This window comes from Clupea harengus, chromosome 13, assembly GCF_900700415.2.
Source record: "Clupea harengus chromosome 13, Ch_v2.0.2, whole genome shotgun sequence".
In the NCBI taxonomy this organism is placed as follows: Eukaryota; Metazoa; Chordata; class Actinopteri; order Clupeiformes; family Clupeidae; genus Clupea; species Clupea harengus.
The window spans coordinates 26,497,496-26,517,495 of record NC_045164.1 but is presented as its reverse complement, the minus strand read 5'-3'; the positions used below and the strand labels follow the sequence as shown (position 1 = coordinate 26,517,495).

Genomic DNA, 20,000 nt, shown 5'->3' with positions numbered 1-20,000 from the left:
CTGAACCAACACACACACCTATACATGAACACACACACACATCGTCACAACCCCTACACAGGTGTCAGCACTGAGCCAACACACACACCTACACATGAATACACACACATCGTCACATCCCTTTGTCACATCGAGGTCTAACAAACCCACCATTTCAAAAGCTCCTCAGCTCATGGGATGCATGTAATCATAGCAATGTTGAGTAAATATTCATATAATCATATTAATGTTCAGTAAATATTCATATAATCATATTAATGTTCAGTAAATATTCATATAATCATATTAATGTTGAGTAAATATTCCGTTAGCCTACTTTATTTTTTCTATGTTCCCATGAGACACCAGTTCACCTGCTCCACCTGTGTATTCCAAAGCGCTTGATTGACAGCTGAAAGAAAGCTACTGGTTTTCAGATGGCGTGGTGAGGCTGGTGGGCGGGGACAGCCCCTGGGAGGGGCGTCTGGAGGTGTACCACTCTGGGGACTGGGGCACGGTGTGTGACGACAGCTGGACGGAGCTCAACCCCCAGGTGGTGTGTCGGCAGCTTGGCTTCAGGTAGGCCTAGTGGCAGCTGTGGTTACACCTGACCTCCTTCAGGTAGGCCTAGTGACAGCTCTGGTTACACCTGACCTCCTGAAGTAAGCCAGAAGTATCACTACGATTCACTGTTGTGTTGTCCAAGTGTATCACCATATCATATCAAATTGGCTTTTGGAATGTTTATTAAAGGGAACACTCCCACTTAAAACTGTTTTTTGATAGAACTGCAACCACTGGGTTGCAATAAATCAAGGTTTTCTGTATGAAATCAAGTGCAGGATGCTCCAAGGTCCAAGTTTTGAAAAACTATATAATTTGTAAAATAAAAGGGTTGGGCACCGCCGATCTGTACTTTTTTCAGTTGTGGAGGCTGTGGTGCAGATCGTAATACTGCATTTTGACCACCAGAGGGCGAGCTGAGTCGGTGGCGATTGGCAGTTTTGGCGAGGGCTCGGGGCTGATCTATCTGGATGAGGTGCGGTGCACTGGTGCAGAGAGTTCGCTGCTGGACTGTGCCCATGCAGAGTGGGGCCGCCATGACTGTTCACACTCCGAAGACGTGGCGGTCCGGTGCGACAGAGGAGGAGACGCCAACGAGATCCCCGCCGCAGCGCCCGTCTCAGGTAGATAAGGAAGATGGCTGCGGCTGTCTCAGGTAGATAAGGAAGATGGCTGCGGCTGTCTCAGGTAGATAAGGAAGATGGCCGCAGCCTGTCTCAGGTAGATAAGGAAGATGGCTGCGGCTGTCTCAGGTAGATAAGGAAGATGGCCGCAGCCTGTCTCAGGTAGATAAGGAAGATGGCAGCAGCCTGTCTCAGGTAGATAAGGAAGATGGCTGCGGCTGTCTCAGGTAGATAAGGAAGATGGCCGCAGCCTGTCTCAGGTAGATAAGGAAGATGGCTGCGGCTGTCTCAGGTAGATAAGGAAGATGGCTGCGCCTGTCTCAGGTAGATAAGGAAGATGGCCGCAGCACCTGTCTCAGGTAGATAAGGAAGATGGCCGCAGCGTAGGGCCCTGGTCAGAGAGCCTAGTCACATTTTGAAGCAGGAGAGGACATGCTGGAATAGGTCTCTAAAATGGCCGCCTCTGCAGAGAGATCCCTAATGTGTGCTGATGTACTGTAAGAGCAGACACACACCACAACGCATCGCACACACACATCACTCCCCACACACCACATCTCATCGCACACACAGATCACACACCACAACTCATCGCACACACACATCACTCCCCACACACCACAACTCATCGCACACACACACATCACTCCACATTATAAGATGGATTATGGTCTTGGTTCTTTCCTTTTAAAAGGTTTTTTTCCCCTTGACATTCTCACCTGTGTGCTTGCTCTAAGATGGTCAGGCTTTGAGTCCTCTAAAGTGCCTTGAGATGTGCCAATCAGTGTCAAAAGCTGTGCTAATAGCGCTACATGAATCAATACAATTGTATTCAATATGACATGAACATACACTATATAGACAAACGCATTCGGCTGCCTGACCATTCCATCAACATGGACTGTAATGACAGTGTATGCATGCATTAAACACCATGTCCCCCTTTCTGCCGTGGTCCCTCAGGGCCCCTGGTGAGACTGGTGGCGGGCGAGAGCAGGAAGGAGGGCCGTGTGGAGGTGTTCCTGGGCGCCCAGTGGGGCAGCGTGTGTGACGACGGCTGGAATGACGTCAGCGCCACGGTGGTGTGCAGGCAGCTGGGCTTCGTGTAAGTGACGGCCTCCTCACTGTTTCCATCCCCTCCCTCCCTCCCTCCCTCTCTCCCTCCCTCTCTCCCTCCTTCACTCCCTCACTCACTCCCTCCCTCACTCACTCCCTCCCTCCCTCCTTCACTCCCTCCCTCTCTCCCTCCCTCACTCACTCTCTCCCTCCCTTCCTCCCTCCCTCCCTCCCTCCTTCCCTCCCTCCTTCACTCCCTCACTCCCTCCCTCCCTCCCTCCAGCTAGCGGGTCGAGGCATCCAGTGGGGAACAATCCGTCACACATGTGGACGCAGTGCAGCCAACACACATCAAAGGAGGAAAACAAAAGAGGGCGCTTGATGGGATGGAATACTGATTCCTCTGACTGAGGAGTTTAGGTGTTTCTGATTAACTCAATGCATTGCAGTTCTAACAAACAATAAACAACAAGGAATGCACAACATATGTCTATTAAAGGTGCAGTGTGTAGGATTCAGATGCATCTAGTGGTGAGGTATTAAAGGTGCACTGTGTAGGATTCAGATGCATCTAGTGGTGAGGTATTAAAGGTGCACTGTGTAGGATTCAGATGCATCTAGTGCTGAGGTATTAAAGGTGCAGTGTGTAGGATTCAGATGCATCTAGTGGTGAGGTATTAAAGGTGCACTGTTTAGGATTCAGATGCATCTAGTGGTGAGGTATTAAAGGTGCACTGTGTAGGATTCAGATTCATCTAGTGGTGAGGTATTAAAGGTGCATTGTGTAGGATTCAGATGCATCTAGTGGGGAGGTATTAAAGGTGAAGTGTGTAGGATTCAGATGCATCTAGTGGTGAGGTATTAAAGGCGCAGTGTGTAGGATTCAGATGCATCTAGTGGTGAGGTATTAAAGGTGCAGTGTGTAGGAATCAGATGCATCTAGTGGTGAGGTATTAAAGGCGCAGTGTGTAGGATTCAGATGCATCTAGTGGTGAGGTATTAAAGATGCAGTGTGTAGGATTCAGATGCATCTAGTAGTGAGGTATTAAAGGTGCAGTGTGTAGGATTCAGATGCATCTAGTGCTGAGGTATTAAAGGTGCATTGTGTAGGATTCAGATGCATCTAGTGGTGAGGTTGCTGAATTGCAACCAACTGAATACCCCTCCCTTTCCAAGCGTGTAGAGCATCTCTACGGTGGCCCTCAACTGCCATAAAGATGGGCAGGCTATCTCTAGAGATCTCTAGAGCCCGTGTTTTGGTTTGTCCCTTCTGGGCTACTATAGAAACATGGCGGCCTCCATGGAAGAGAACCACCTCCTTATGTAGATATAAAGGGCTCATTCTAAGCGAAACAAAAACACAGTGATTTATAGTTCATAAAGTAGTTACAGGTGATTGTACACTAATTGTGACAATGTATGGTCCAAGCACATGCTTGAATCCTTCCTTGGGATTTAGACCTTTTATTAGTTGACATTCAAGCTTATGGCTGATATGCTGCTTCGTGTCCCAACCTTATATTGTACCATAGGGTCAGACCCATTCTGGTATCTGTTACCACCCCACTCCTTTTGAACATGTTCTCCCTATGTGTGTGTGGTTTTCTGTATACGTGTGTTTGTGAGTTGTATAAGCTACTGGATGTCCTTAATTTCCCTCGGGATAAATAAAGTATCCATCTATCTATCTATCTATCTATCTATCTATCTATCTATCTATCTATCTATCTATCTATCTATCTACCTATCTATCCATCTACCTATCTATCTATCTATCTATCTATCTACCTACCTATCTATCTATCTATCTATCTATCTATCTATCTATCTATCTATCTATCTATCTATCTATCCATCTACCTATCTATCTATCTATCTACCTATCTATCCATCTACCTATCTATCTATCTATCTATCTATCTATCTACCTATCTTTCAGAGGGGTGTCCAAGGCGCGCTCCATGGCCTATTTCGGGGAGGGCCAAGGTCCCATCCTCCTGGACAACGTGAGGTGCACGGGCAAAGAGTCGTCTCTGGGCGAGTGCCAGGCTGAGGGGCATGATGCCCATGACTGCCGCCACAGCGAGGACGCCGGGGTCATCTGTGACTATGTCACCGCGCCCGTGGGAGACGGCGCCATGGCAGCGCCCGTCTGCGGTGTTAGGCCAAACACACAGCGCCGCAGAAGGAGGATCATCGGAGGGGATAAGTCCCTCAGGTACCCGCCGACAGCTCAATGTAGAACAGAACCCTGTAATGCACAGTCATACTGACACAGACCGAACATTGTCTCAATGTAGAACATAACCCTGTAATGCACAGTCATACTGACACAGACTGAACATTGTCTCACTTGCAAGTAACCTAATAGTGAACTAAATTAATAAAGGCATTAGTGAACGAAACCTAATTAAATTAACTTAATTAATTAACTTCTTTTAAGGAAAGTCTTTTTGTGTTGATCTTTCCAGGGGGGATTGGCCATGGCAGGTGTCTCTGTGGCTGAGGTCGCAGTCCAAGGGGAACCATCCACTGTGTGGAGCCACCCTCATCAACTCCTGCTGGGTGGTGACCGCAGCCCACTGCTTCAAGAGGTGAGGGGGAGGACATCTGGTGGTCAATTATCAACTAATAGCGTTGAAAGCGTTAAAGATGCAGTACGCTGGTATTCTGGTGAAAGGTGGTTATTATTTGAGCTTAACAACAACGTGTTGGTTGTCTGGAACTGTTTATGGCCTGTTCTGGGCTACTAATTAGAGACCAAACTAATTTATTGGAGTAGAATTACAGACTGTACTACTACTACTTTTAAGTGAAATACCAATAGACTACACCACTGCTCCTGGTAATGCTAGATTCTAAACCCCCAATGGAACGCACCTGATTGAGCTGTTTAAAACTGTATGGAACATCTGGCCAGATAAGTTGAGGCAAGACCCGAGTGAAATCCCGCTGCAGGCAAGCTCTCGAGCAAGAAAGGTCAGCCAAATCTGCTGCAGTCAATTTCATGTGCATTCACGCTCGGCACATTTAGATGTTTCCATGCCTCTTCCCCTGCGCGGAGCGGAGTGTGTTTACCCTGCGGTTGGACTCACTCCCATCCCCACTCTGTTGTTGTTGGCAGGTCACCCCCTGAGGTGCCTCGTCTTAGTTTCATCTTAGTTTCACTCGCTGTGTTGTTCTTTCTGGGGAGCTCGGCTTTTTCTTACGTGAGAATGTCTCTTTTCTCTCTCTCTCTCTCTCTGTACCTCTCTCTCTCTCTCTCTCTCTCTGTACCTCTCTGTACCTCTCTCTCTCTCTCTCTCTGTACCTTTCTGTACCTCTCTGTACCTCTCTCTCTCTCTGTCTCTCTCTCTCTCTCTCTGTACCTCTCTCTCTGTACCTCTCTCTCTCTCCCTCTCTCTGTACCTCTCTCTCTCTCTCTCTCTCTGTACCTCTCTCTCTCTCTCTCTCTCTCTCTCTCTCTCTCTGTTCCTCTCTCCCAGGTTCGGCAGCGACCCGTCCCGCTACGTGGTGCGGCTGGGGGACTACCACACGGTGGAGCGGGACGACTTTGAGCGCAGCCTCACCCCCGAGCGCATCGTGATTCACCGGAAGTACCAGAGCCAGGGCTGGGAGTACGACATCGCCCTGCTCAAACTCAAGGGCTCCGAGGGGACCTGCGTGGGCTTCAACCCCCACACCAACGCCGCCTGCCTGCCCACCCTCAGCAGCAAGAAGGTCAAGAGGCCTGCGGCTTGTGTCATCACGGGCTGGGGCATCTCAGGTACTGAGGCAGGACGACAGACCACAGCATGGATTGGCATTTGTTCAGTATTCTAGCTCTTCGGCCCTTGGAGAACTGGGTTTAACCCATTTAGGTTGATCATTTTCATTAACCTCTTCACTAACGTTAACCTTTTCATTAACATTTCATACAGATTAAATATGTAAGTGTGAAAAAGTGTTCAGTGCTGAAGGGGAAATGTACCTGTTTCTCATGAGTGGAGAGGATTGCCAACAATCAGGGTATTTTAATCTGCCATCGCTTAGCTTAAGTGTATGACCTTGCCTCTGTTCCTTACCTTGTCTTCATCTCGTTTTGCACCCTCTTTCTCTCTCTTAGATTCGGAGTACTCCCGTACGCTTCTGCAGGCCTGGGTTCCCCTGCTGCCCTCTTGGAAGTGTAAGAAGCGCTATGGCAACCGTTTCACCAGTCGCATGATGTGTGCAGGCAGCCTGTCGGACCGCCGGCGAGTGGACAGTTGCCAGGGAGACAGTGGGGGTCCACTGGTGTGCCAGGACGAGGGTGGTCGCTGGGTGCTAACGGGGGTCATATCTTGGGGTCACGGCTGCGGTGACCCCACCTATCCTGGCGTTTACACGCGGGTCAGCAGATTCCTGCGCTGGATTGAGAAAGAGACCCACAGCTTAGCAAAGATCTGAGGTTTCCACGGCGATGAGGTGATGCCGCGACCTCACTGCTGTGTGGGGGGGGGGGGGGACTGGGGTCTCGGGCAGGGAGGAACGGGGTATCTGTCCTCCCACTGGGCGTCTGCTTCATGCCACTTTACCTCCCGAAGCTTTCCCTTCAGCTAAGCTCACCACACCGTGCTCATGCAAAGACACAACTGTTGAGTAGCTCTCTTCGGTGCTGACACACACACACACACACACACACACACACACACACACACACACACACAGAGAAAAACACAGTCAGGTTTCCGCAGGAAAGAGGAGGTCACTAGCAGGAATGATTGACTCTGCCGAGATGACAACAGTTGCATTAAATCCGCACGATCCCCCGCACCACAACCAAAAGCATCTGTGGATGAGTTTCATGCAGAGTTCGAGTCCCAGGGGGGTGTCATTGGCGGGTGCGGTGTTGCATTTCTGAGGGTCTGAGGGTCGAAGAAAGTTGATCACGAGCAGTAAGACAGTGAACTTGGCCTTTAAATAGCTCCAGCCACACTCCTGCTCTGCATGTATCCCGAGCTGCTATCTGCTATATCTCGCCACATGTTCCACCCCTGCCCAGGACCCAGGACCCAGGGACCCGGGGGGGGACTCATCCCGTCCTTTAACTCAGATGCTTCTATCCATCTTGTGCTCTATCAGTGCTCAGCTCAGCTCGGTGTCTTAGGCTCTTCTCCGTGTGTGCCTGTACTGTGGTTCCGTCCTCATTCTGTGCGTTTCTGAACATAGTTGATGTCCTCAGTGGGAAAGTGAGAGACACCGTGGAGAGAGACTGCTGGTACATTCTTGATACACGCTGTTCAAATGAACGTCAATGCCAAATGATTATTGTATATTTCCATCATATTTATTTGCTGGACACATTACGTGCCCCATGAGTGTAAGCCATTGTAGTGTATGATACGAGAGGGTACAATGTTTCTGAACTTGAAGTACATTTTTTTACTTTGTTTGTGTTACATTCCATATCATTTGCACCTGGGTAGTGAGTGAGTGTTACTACAAGCGTATATCACTCTCAGCCAATAACAGCTTACTATACTACAAGTGTATATCACTCTCAGCCAATAACAGCTCACTATACTACAAGTGTATATCACTCTCAGCCAATAACAGCTCACTATACTACAAGTGTATATCACTCTCAGCCATCAACAGCTCACTAAGGTTCTATTATTCCAGACAAATACACAAAATTCCATCATATGAAAAATGACTTTTTAAAGGATGCGTTGGTCATTGAACTGGAACAGAGACCTGGGAATATTATGTCATATGGAGAACATGCTTTTACTCACGGGGTAGACAGAAATGCTCTCATCAACGTTTTGTAGGTGGGACAATGATTATAGACAGGATCCATTTCATTCTGTAGTATTTTGTGACTTGCATATTTAAGGTTATGGAAATGCATGATATTGTCTCTAGCAGTGATTACCAAACCTTTCATGGCAGGCCTTAGGAACCACTGGTCTATTGTGTTTTATTGTAAATGTTCAGTTGTACTTTATTGACCTTAAAGGTCAGGAAGCCATTGATCTCTTTTGGTTTCTTCGTCCAAGATTGTGGCTATTTCATGGTACAGGAATGCAATGTTGAATAGAGAAATATTGTGTGCTCTTCTTCAGCGTCACTTTAAATGCCATTCTAAGAGGGCGAACGTGTCATATGCGTGTACATTTGAGATCATTCTTCAGTCAACCTGCTGGTCGGTCAACCCTCCAGCATGTTAAGAAATGACCTGTATTGAACTTATTTCAAAATAACATTGGCTTAACTTGAAAACTATTCTCCTCTAATGAATGGATTCCATTTGTTCTTGTGTTCAGCCCACTATCTCATTGTCAGAAGAGGTGGTATGACTGTAGGACGTGTCACACAGAGCAGTTTGATGTGGAGATACAAGTGCTGTATCCCAGAGTTAAAGTTTAATGTGGAGATACAAGTGCTGTATCCCAGAGTTAAAGCCATGCATGTAAATCTCAGGACCAGATGTAGGTATGAGGTCTTTCATTTCACCTCTCTTCTCCTGTCCAGGTCATTTTAAGACCATCACACTGGTAACGCACAGTAGTAGTGTATATAGGCCACGTCCGTGGTGCAAAACTGTCCCTTTTTCTTGTCCTCGGTGTTGCAAGTGTGCCATCTCATTACAGGGTCCCCCCATATTAAATGTATATCAAGTGGAATGTTCCGTTAAGTGTTTTTTTTTTCTCCAGAAGGATAGTTCGATATGTAATATTCATTGAACATGATCTAGTATGTTCTAAAGATGGGAATATAAAATAACTCAATAAAACCTACAGGTCAAAGTTCAAGTCTACACCCGTGCATATGTACCCCCGACGCTCCCTCTTCCCTCGAGCCAAAGAGTTTCCTTCTTTCCTTTCATAACAATAACCACATGCTTCCCTCATGCCCTGGGTAAACTCTGCAGTGAGAGTTTCAATACAGGGAGATAAATCTGACGGTATGGCAATACATATGTCATTTTCCTCTATACAATATATGCATTCAAACAAATACAATGCAAATTGGGGCTATTCTTTGAAATGAGAGAAAAATGCTAATTCTATTCCTATTTTTCTTTTTATGATGTGTTTTACTTACATTGTCATAGCGTGTAATCATTACTCTTCAGGGTTGGAGGGTGTATTCTTCCGGCCAGCAATTTCATCACTTTTTAATAGCTTATTACATTGTTATTATAATTGTATTATTACACCAACTGTGCCCCCTAGCGAAATCACGAGGAACTTCATGCTGTGACTGCGCTTCAACAATAGAGGGAAGAATTAATCTGACGGGGGACAATAGGCAAAGAGCAGTAAACCTAATTTAATGGAAATCAATTCAATTGCATTGTTAAAAGCATCAGTGCCTTCGGCAATTGCATTTGCACCAGGGACTTGCTGAGTAGGGTTTGGTGCCTTCATATACTGGCCTTCATATACTGAGACTGCTGTGTTGCAACGATCATGGGGTCATGGAAAAAAATAGCTACACGGAAAATAAAATAAAACATGCAGAGTTTAAAGTCTATCAAGGCTAGTAAAGTGAGGTCCCAGAAAGACTGTGTTCTATGAGTTATCACCGCTAGTGGCAATGACAAGAAAATTCATTACATGTGCATATTTCACATGCTGAAGCTAAAGAACACTGGACCCCATTATACGTGTCCTTGAATGGGGCACATGTGATCATCACAAAGCTTTATGATGCTAATAGCTCAACATAATGCACTGAATGTGAATATCAGCCATATTGCCTTCCAGAAATATGTTATTATGATAAGGGTTTCTCTCCATGACACTCTTCTTTTCATGACACTCAAAGCACATTATTTAAAATGAAAAAAAACCAGGCCTGTTATGGCAGATGGCAGCCATATCATTTAACTGTTCACGGGAAAGTCGTACCTGACTTTGAACTGTCGTTTACTGAAACCCGATCTTCAGCAATCCATACCATTTCAATACTGCCATACCAATAGTATTGCATGACTATGGCTGCCTGGAATGATTGACACCATCCTGATTGTTAGGCTGTAGAGAACCACATTATATGTCCTATCCTGATCAAACACTTTGTCCTTAGAGTAGCAAGGCTAGACTAAAATAGCTGCAAGGATGAGAGGGACATTTTTACCAAACATAATAAACAATATCATAAATTAAAATGGCTAACTTTACCTTTAATCAATCTAATACATAGACTATTCACATGAACTTTATTTTACCATAAATAAGTATATCTTGAAAGTGAATGTGCAAACAGCATGACACACATCAAAGTGTAACCTTGTACATTTGGTTTAAAAAAACCAAATCATTAATCAAAATCATTAATTCTGTCATCTACATTTCTTATAACATATAACTCTTGACTGAGATCAGAAAGTAACAGAAACAAATTGGCTACAGTAACGTTAGTAGCTTCTTAATTTCAAGGTTCGTTTGTGAGCAAAGCAAGCTAAGCTACTTCTTGTTTACGTTGACAGGACATGACACCTTATAGCTTTTAACCAGAAATCCCCTGTTTAAATGATCTGAATTTCGTGACTTTTGTTTAGTTCCACATTATTAAGGTTATTATTTTCGTAATTTTAAAATAGTCGAATTCCGAAACGTTCCTGATGTGAAAAGACTAACGTTAGTTCACGGACCGTAAACCTACCATTAACAGCAGCAAATGTAAGACGGAAGTTGGGATCAGCTGATAGGGGATACTCCGCTGAAGCTTACGAGTGCTAGAGGGCCATCTTCCCTACCGGAGAGAAAGAGAGTGAAGGGGGGACTGAGGACACAATTTGGGGATCCCGGCTTCTTTCGGTGGCACAAAGACAGTGCTGAAAACCGGCACGGACACTGGTGTACATCTGAAGAACAGACCGTGCCTTTTATTCATGTCAAGACAAGGATTTGACGGGAACTTGGGGAAGATCGAGCGAACGAAAGACAAGCTTTTAAAAATACAAAGGAAGAGAAATACGAGAGGGTAAAACATTAGCATACATTGCGAAAAAATTGCATTGATAATTAAATGAGCTGTACATAATTGGTTAGTACCCTTATTAAATAGTATTGTTTAGTTTTCTCTATTCAGGATGTACTGACATTTAACGCAGACATGTCAGTATAAACAGCGAACCGTTTGTTTTCAGCAACTACAGTTGGGGGTATTGGTATTGGGTAGGATTATGACCATTATATTTCATGGCGAAGGGTTTTAACGCATAATTACTATATTTAATCACCTTAACATATGTATAAAATCAAAGTTGACATACATTGACATCTGTTGGCATTCTGTGTTGTATTTGTGTTTACCAAGCTAGCTAACCAGCCAACAACTATTGGCTAGTTTAGCTAGCTAGCCACATAGCTTGTTTCTATTATGTTTAGCCTGTAATGGCCAAGGAGGCTAACTGTTTTTGCTCCAAAGCTGTACAAGTTTCCGCTTATGTAAAGAATCAAACATTGATGTACTCATAATGCATTGGTATGGATGACTAAAAGTGAACACCGGCAAGGAAAGGAATAGGCAGTTTACCTTGAAGGTACTAGCTAGCTGGCTAACTTGGCTAGCTTTGGAATACTCTTTCTATAGAACACAAGGCAGAGCAGCTTAACTCAGCTGAATGAAAAAGAACCAGGGCGATTCTGCTTGTATGGTGATCCTGACGATTTAAAGATTTTTCGACACGGCTCATATTATTTCTATATTTAACATTTCTATAGAAGGTAATGATCCTTTAAGAAACAAATGAAGTCACAGCTGTCAAAGCGGAGTTTCTAACAGCGGATACTCTATTAGAAAACATAAGTAAACGGGGGGTGTTGAGACACTGCCCCACTATCTTAGCACTGCCTTATCACTTGGGGTCCAATTTGAAAATGGTCTTGTGAGAACGGAACGTGTTACTTTCTTTAATAGACGACATGTACTTACGTGTACATCTAAAAGTCATTAGACAGATTTTTTTTCTCATTGTAGGTTAGGGTGTTTCGACTAAAAGGCCTGTTGCTCTTACAGTTATTTATTTAATATTCTTCATTTTCCATACACGACGACCGGAGCTTTCTTGTTAATAGATAGGATAGGAAAGCATTGTGAAAAGGGGTCGTGTAAACCAGATAGTGAATAAATAGGTTTAGCTTTACATTTTGTCTGCTTGTCATTCTTCATGAAATGTGAAAAAGGCAGATGTTTATAACACACACGCGTTTTATTCCTAGAACAGACAAACTCTCAAAATTAGGAGGACTGAGAGAACTACATTTTTCGTCGAGGGCTGTTGAGAGTTTCCTCCCTGCAGTGTTTTGGTTGTGGTGTGACACCCCTCCCCCACTAAAACTGGAGTCCACTGCAAGTGTGTTTCTCCCGTGCACTCTGTCAGTTGAAAGTTGTACTTTTTTTTATTTTTGTGTCAAGGGTTCACAGTCCTTAGTTTGCAAAGTCGTACTCAGTGGATGTAATGGAATTAATGTTCGCGGAGTGGGAAGACGGAGAGCGGTTCTCCTTCGAAGACTCCGACCGGTTTGAAGAGGACTCGCTATGCTCCTTCATATCCGAGGCAGAAAGTCTCTGTCAGAACTGGAGAGGGTGGAGAAAACAGTCCGCTGGGCCCAATTCTCCCACAGTAAAGATCAAAGGTGAGTTTGAACAGGTAGTTGTGGTGTGAACATTTGAATGTTTTAAGTTTGAATGGGGAAAGTGATGTCACAGTATTATTCCTCTGAAATTATTAATATCATAGTGGGTTTCTCAGACATTCACTTTAAAAGAATCCGATATCTATTCATAAACATAATTCATTATATGACTTGCATCTCTACTCTACTGAGCAGCTGCATTTTGCTGCAAAAGTGAGCCTATCCTGGGGTTAGCCTATCCTGGGGTGAGCCTATCCTGGGGTGCGATTAGACCAAGTGTCTTATCTCAGGGGGTAGCCCCCCATGGCTCCAGCTCTTAGTTTGGCAAAATTCTGATAACCTGGATTTTCGTTCCTAAATTCCAGGTCTTATGAGTTGCAGACTTTTTTTGATTGTAGTTTTGATCTGATTCCCAGCCTTGATTACACAAATTGACCTCGTGCAATTATGAGTCATTCACCAGAATGTGCATCCAACTGTAAAAATTGAAGCTGTATAAATGGCATTTTTCCATTGACACGTCTGCCCCCCCCCCCCCCCCCCCCTTTGATCATCTGGACCCAAACACAACTTTTCCTTTCTGCCAACATGTCTGTTTATTTACTGTTCTTGAATTCATCCTCCAGTCACCCATAGAGAAGAAGATACTCTGTGGCTGCTGCACTTTGTTTTGGTTGTAAGAGCAACCCTCCCCCCCCTTCAGCCATTGTGTGATAAAGCCGGCCCACGGCGCTCACCGGGGTTGTTGAGATTCCTGGTGCTGCCAGAGACACGTCTGAAGTGTCTGCCAGACTAGGCGTCCCCTCTGGACAGTACGACTGGACCCAGGGAGACCTCACCAGGTTTTAGTTGTGTGTGTGTGTGTGTGTGTGTGTGTGTGCTTGGAGACGCTGCAAGGAGAGTAGGGTGGTGGTTGTGGGGGTTCCTGTTTGGAGACCCTGCCAGGAGAGTAGGGTGGGGGTTCCTGGGGAGGGGGAGGCCATGTGTGGTAGTCTTGGATTGGGAAGAAGGGGGCCATGTGTGTGGTAGTCTTGGATCGAAGGAGTGGTGGGTGTTTGGTGCCTCCCCCGTCCCTGTAAAAAGAGCTTTGTCTTATGCAGGTCACTGCTTCAGAGCAGGGGATTTTGGTTAGGCAATAAACCCCCGTATTTTTTGAAGCTGCATAATGCTGCTGATCTTGCACAGCAGACTTAACCAGCAGCCAAATCCCATCCCCCCCCCCTTTCCCTCAGCTCCAGTTCAGAACTGTTTATAACACTCTTCCCCCTGATCTGGCAACAGAGAGATTCTGGTTATTTAAGACTTTTACTACTTGTCAAACATCTGCCAGCGGTGTAGCATTCATCTTTTTTTATTTTCCTTTTATTTTTCTTTATTTTCCCTTCTTTTTGCTTTTTGAGTTTTTTGGAGCGACCTGTTGCATGAGAGGCAGCAGCGTGCCGCCCGTTTGTGAGACACTCGGCGGTGTTTCACCTTCTCAGAGCCCAAACAAAAGCCCAGCTGCTGGATGTCCCTCACGTGCTCTCTCATTGGCCAGCCCGCATTTAGTCATCGTATGACTGACTGTGACTCTGCCACCTGACTCACACTGAACACCCTGGGCCCCATGCAACTAATGAAAGACACACACACACACACAGACACACACAGACACACACAGACACACACAGACACACACAGACACACACAGACACACACACAGACACACACAGACACACACAGACACACACACACACACACAAATGGTCTGACACACTGAGACCCAAAACACACATGCACAGAGAGAAGTGTCCCATGTGTACCTCCCATACCATGAAGGTGTGTGTGTCTGTACAACAGCTGTTGTTGAGAAGAGTCTGTTTTAAGCCATTACCTGGAGCCTTTTTTCCCTTGAAGTACCAGGCTGCCCTATTGAACCCCTTTGACAACAACTTGAAACTGTAAATGACGTTACATTTCAGAGCACACCCTCTTCGTATCCCATGCCCCCCCCCCCCCCCTCTCGGTTCACCGTTCTGGCCTCTGATTCACCCATAGGCTCATCTGAAGTCGACCTGCGTGGCAGATGCCATGTAAAGATGCCCACAGGCAGTGGCTGGCAGTAGGGGGCAGAGGGACACAATGGCCGCTATTGAGGCTCAGCTGCCCTCTCACATTCATGGCCGTTTTCAGAGAGTGTGGCCTCCGTTCTCTCCTGCCTCGAGAGGTGTCAGTTGAGGACACTTTGGTAGGGAGTCGTTGCATGACTCACATAGTTAACCCTGTTATAAGGAGTCATTCAGTGTGTTTGTATGGGGAAAGAACGAGAGTGCTATGTGTACACTTCCATGTAATATGCATTGTTTGTGCTCTGTGACGTCATCGTTTACCAACATAGGGCCTGGGTTGGAAAACTCTTGAGGGCCAGGTCACTGAGGTCAGATAGGTGGAAGCACACTAGTAGGGGTGGGAATCTCTTGGCACCTCACGATTCGATTCGATTCCGATTCGATTCCGATTCAGTGGTCAACGATTCGATTCTAAACCGATTATCGATTCTACACCGATTATCGATTCTAAACCGATTATCGATTATCAATTCTAAACCGATAAAACGATTATCGATGCATGTCGATTTTTAAAACATCTGAGTTTGCTACTCAGAGTCTCAAATCACTTCCTACTTTGTGTTTGATAATTAAAGAAAATCAACAGATGAATTACCTTCTCTATTTTTTATTAGAGAAAAAGCTTTCCCTTGTCACAATTATGACTTTCAATGAACAATGCAACAATCGATGCAGCTTGCATTTCAACACAAAATGAATGTGTAAAAAAAAAAAAAAAAAAATGTAAAATTTTTTTTATTTTTTTTTTTATTAAAAAATCGATTATGAACTTTTCTGAATCGAGACAGAATCGTTCTAGAGAGAATCGAGAGAAATCGAAAAATCGATTTTTTCCCCCACCCCTACACACTAGTGTCCACTACTTCTTTATTGCATTCCAACAACAACGATGATGAAAGTTTAAGGTCTTTCACCATCCTTTGTGTGAAGCACTGAAAGTGATTTAAAGTGAAAGTATTTGTCATTAAATATTTTGTCCCTGACGGGTGTGTCTGGCGGTTTTCATCGTAGCTCTCCATGTGTGCCTTTTGTCCTCTCTGGATGATGCATTGCCTTGCCTCCGTCTGATCAATCTGTATTGATATTGCTACCTATGGTCTGTGTCTGCCCTGAAACTCAAACTGGCAGTACTGAGAGAAGGCCATGGGAAGGATTGCAATGCTGTTGCCTCATCTAATTATACATCCCCCCCCCCCCCCCCCCACCATCTCACACGGTCTTTGTGGCTTTATAGGAGTCCCCAGCACAGATATCTATATGTACAGGGATCTCCGTCCCCAGCACAGATATCTACAGGGATCTCTGTGCCTTTATAGAGTCCTCAGCACAGATATCTATATGAACAGGGATCTTTATAGGAGTCCACAGCACAGATATCTATATGTACAGGGATCTCTGTCCCCAGCACAGATATCTATATGTACAGGGATCTCTGTGGCTATATAGAGTCCTCAGCACAGATATCTATATGTACAGGGATCTTTATAGGAGTCCCCAGCACAGATATCTATATGTACAGGGATCTCTGTCCCCAGCACAGATATCTATATGTACAGGGATCTCTGTGCCTTTATAGAGTCCTCAGCACAGATATCTATATGAACAGGGATCTCTGTCCCCAGCACAGATATCTATATGTACAGGGATCTTTATAGGAGTCCACAGCACAGATATCTATATGTACAGGGATCTTTATAGAAGTCCCCAGCACAGATATCTATATGTACAGGGATCTCTGTGCCTTTAAAGGAGTTCTCAGCACAGATATCTATATGTACAGGGATCTCTGTGCCTTTATAGGAGGCCTCAGCACAGATATCTATATGTACAGGGATCTCTGTGCCTTTAAAGGAGTTCTCAGCACAGATATCTATATGTACAGGGATCTTTATAGGAGTCCCCAGCACAGATATCTATATGTACAGGGATCTTTATAGGAGTGATCAGCACAGATATCTATATGTACAGGGATCTCTGTGCCTTTAAAGGAGTTCTCAGCACAGATATCTATATGTTCAGGGATCTTTATAGAGTCCCCAGCACAGATATCTATATGTTCAGGGATCTGCCTGGCGGTGCATGGAGGTTTTTAGGTTTGTGCATGTAATCACATCCGCACAACCCTTAGTCAACGGCACTTTGTCCGATTGGCCCTAGACCTGAAGAAATGCTCGTCCTTGAAGCGCTCGGTGTTTTTATAGCTGTGGTCCGATCTGGTTTTTGAAGTCACTGGTTGTTGTGCCGCTCCGTCTGTCTGAGAGCACGAGGTCATTCGAGTCCAGAGCGTCTCAGGAAACCCAAGCCCTTCCGGGGCCTTCCGGGACCTTCCGGGGCTGGGGAGGAGGGTGGTGCTTGTGGCGGCCTTGGCAGCCGTCCTGATCTCTATCCCCTGTGATGTCCATCATGAGCGGAGCAGCTGGTGCCAGTCCCACTTAGATGGACTGTAAGGCCCGCAGAACCATCCATTTTAACCGGCTCTATTGCCGTCCTCCTGCCCCGGCCTAATCAGTGATGAATTAATCTCAATGGCTGGTGAGTGGGATGATGAATGGCACCATTTAGATAACTGAACCTCATTCCTAATATAGACAAAGGTAGGCCGAGGGTTGAGGGAGTGTTAGTGTGAGTGCATTGGAAAGGAAGAACTATTCTTTTTTTTTTCCTCTTGAGGGCTTACTGTGTTTCAGATTTAAAGGTGGTGATTGCATTTCTGTTTTAGTTTTTTGGCTGCCCAGTATGTAATGAAAATCACCCTCCTTTCTCTTGTGATCAGTCAATGTGTCACGCTTTCTGTCATAGCAATCTAATTTCTTCTTTCTTTCTTCTTTCTTCTTCTTCTTTCTTCTTTTTCTTTCCTCCTCTGGTGCAGATGGTCAGGTAATCCCCCTGGTGGAGCTGTCTGCCAAGCAGGTGGCGTTCCACATCCCGTTTGAGGTGGTGGAGAAGGTGTACCCACCTGTGCCCGAGCAGCTGCAGCTCCGCATCGCCTACTGGAGCTTTCCGGAAAACGAGGAAGACATCAGGTGGGGACGGAACCGTTCAGTGTCCTTGACGGGATGTTTTGGATGGATGTTTTGGATGGATGTTTTATGGTGACTGATGTTTGCTGATGTTTGAGAGAGAGAGAGAGAGAGAGAGAGACTGAAGGAGAGAGAGAGAGAGACTGAAGGAGAGAGAGCGACAGGCGAGAGTGGTACAGGAGGTAGAGAAGTCGTATAGTAATCAGAAGGTTGCTAGTTCAATTCCCTGTCGAAGCGTCCTTGAGCAAGACACCGAACCCCTAATTGCTCCTGATGTGCAGTGTGCCATCAGTGTAAATGTAAAATGTAAAATGTGTATACCTTGTAAGTCGCTTTGGATAAAAGCGTCTGCTAAATGACTAAATGTAAATGTAATGCTTGCAGAAGGGAAGTGAAACTGACTGAAAAGATCCACTGGGTTGATAATTATAAAAGCAGTCGACACCATGTGGGCATCTACTTACATCGCCGCCTCCGGACATGTGTAGTGTGCTGGCAGTTGGCCTCCCCATTGTGGTTTGCAATAATGCCTAGCCAGGACAGGGCAGCTCAAGAAGCTATTTTGCCATGACCTTTGACCCCCTCTCCCCCTCTCCCCTCTCCCCCTCTCCCCTCTCCCCTCTCCCCTCTCCAGGCTGTACTCCTGTCTGGCCAATGGGAGTCCGGATGAATTTCAACGAGGGGAACAGCTCTACAGGATAAAGGCTGTGAGAGACCCCCTGCAGATTGGTGAGTGGGTCGCACCGCCCGGGCCAGTTATGTTACCCTCACACGTCCGAGTAGCAAAGCCACAGTTTGAAATCAGGTGGCACGGCACGGTCAATTGTGAAAGAAATAAGCACGGTTTCATAATAATAATTAAGACCTTTGTCAGGTTTTTAATGGCACACACGACACACTGGAACACACATGTGCATATATGGAGACGACACAGGACACACACACACACACCCAGGTAGGCCTGATGTCGCGGTGAATTTATTCATGGTTATGTCAATTATATTCTGTTTCAACAATGCAGGCATGGCACGTTCCTCTCGCATCCTGACTGTGTAGCTTAACCACAGTCACACGTGCAACAGCGCAACTTGTCTAAGCACTTAGCAGGGAAGCAAAACAGATGCGCTACGGGAGTATCCACTAATAACATTCTGAATGCCAGCGGGAGTAAATACCAGAGTACGTTGGACAGAATAGGATGCATGTCATTTTAGAGTACTCCACTTGGCCTATATTCACACGGCCTGACACGGTTTTAAAGTACCGACTTCAAAGTGGTGTGATTTATCACCGAGAATAACTGCAGAACTGTTCATCTCAATATCCCTACCGCCAAGGCATCACACTCTGTAATTTGTGACGTTAGCTAGAGACACACGTGTGCAGCAATGACAGACTTGTAAGGCACATTTACTGCATGTAAATAGCAGGTGTAGCTAGTCTGGCTCCCGTGCATGTAGCATAGCTGCGGTTGCATGCGTTGTGTCGTTCACCCTTACTTTAGCACAGTGATTGCAGGTAGTGTGCGAGTCTTTGTATGCCAGTCACTTTTCCTACATGCCACCAACATCTGCCGTAAGAAAACACAGATATTTGGTGTCTTTAACAAGCAAGTACAAAATAGTGTTGTTGTTTATGCATAGAATGGGGTTTGACTTGGTTTGATAATTAGGAAGTCCCAATATCCATACAACATTTCAAACCTTCACTTAGGGTAAGCATACTTCTAGGAAAAAGACACACGTCAGTCAACATTTTGCTTCCATGATTGCAAAGGGCAGGTTACTTCCCTTGTCCAAAAAAGACTAACTATCAGAGGCAACACCCCAAAGAGCCGTGTCCCTCACTTTCAACCGTAAGCAGATCTGTGGCTTCCACGCCTCACATGACTTCACCTTCACCTTCCCTTTCTGTGGCCTGGCGCCCGTCATAGTACGGTATCGCGCTCGGAGCGGAGCGGAGCGGAGGGGAGCGGAGGGAAGGGGAGGGGAGCCAGGTTTATCTGGCTTTATTGCGCTGGCAGAGCGCGGGCCCAGG

The 20,000-nt window shown here is 45.6% G+C and overlaps 2 protein-coding genes across 5 annotated transcripts in view; both read left to right on the top strand.

Moving 5' to 3' along the window:
• si:ch211-51a6.2 (neurotrypsin) overlaps positions 1 to 6,684 on the top strand; it is a 23,463-nt gene extending 16,779 nt beyond the window's left edge. The window contains exons 8-14 of the mRNA XM_031579184.2: positions 417 to 558; positions 952 to 1,166; positions 2,130 to 2,271; positions 4,162 to 4,440; positions 4,694 to 4,816; positions 5,708 to 5,988; positions 6,328 to 6,684. Of these exons, the coding sequence (XP_031435044.1) occupies positions 417 to 558; positions 952 to 1,166; positions 2,130 to 2,271; positions 4,162 to 4,440; positions 4,694 to 4,816; positions 5,708 to 5,988; positions 6,328 to 6,647 (1,502 nt within the window). The 3' untranslated portion in view covers positions 6,648 to 6,684. The remainder of the gene's footprint in view (positions 1 to 416; positions 559 to 951; positions 1,167 to 2,129; positions 2,272 to 4,161; positions 4,441 to 4,693; positions 4,817 to 5,707; positions 5,989 to 6,327) is intronic.
• A 4,054-nt stretch (positions 6,685 to 10,738) lies between these two features.
• Positions 10,739 to 20,000, top strand: part of zswim8 (zinc finger, SWIM-type containing 8) — a 42,006-nt gene continuing 32,744 nt past the window's right edge. For all 4 annotated transcript variants that reach the window (XM_031578632.2, XM_031578631.2, XM_031578630.2 and 1 more), the window contains exons 1-4: positions 10,739 to 11,177; positions 12,615 to 12,835; positions 17,813 to 17,966; positions 18,598 to 18,692. In XM_031578632.2, the coding sequence (XP_031434492.1) occupies positions 12,658 to 12,835; positions 17,813 to 17,966; positions 18,598 to 18,692 (427 nt within the window). In that variant the 5' untranslated portion in view covers positions 10,739 to 11,177; positions 12,615 to 12,657. The remainder of the gene's footprint in view (positions 11,178 to 12,614; positions 12,836 to 17,812; positions 17,967 to 18,597; positions 18,693 to 20,000) is intronic.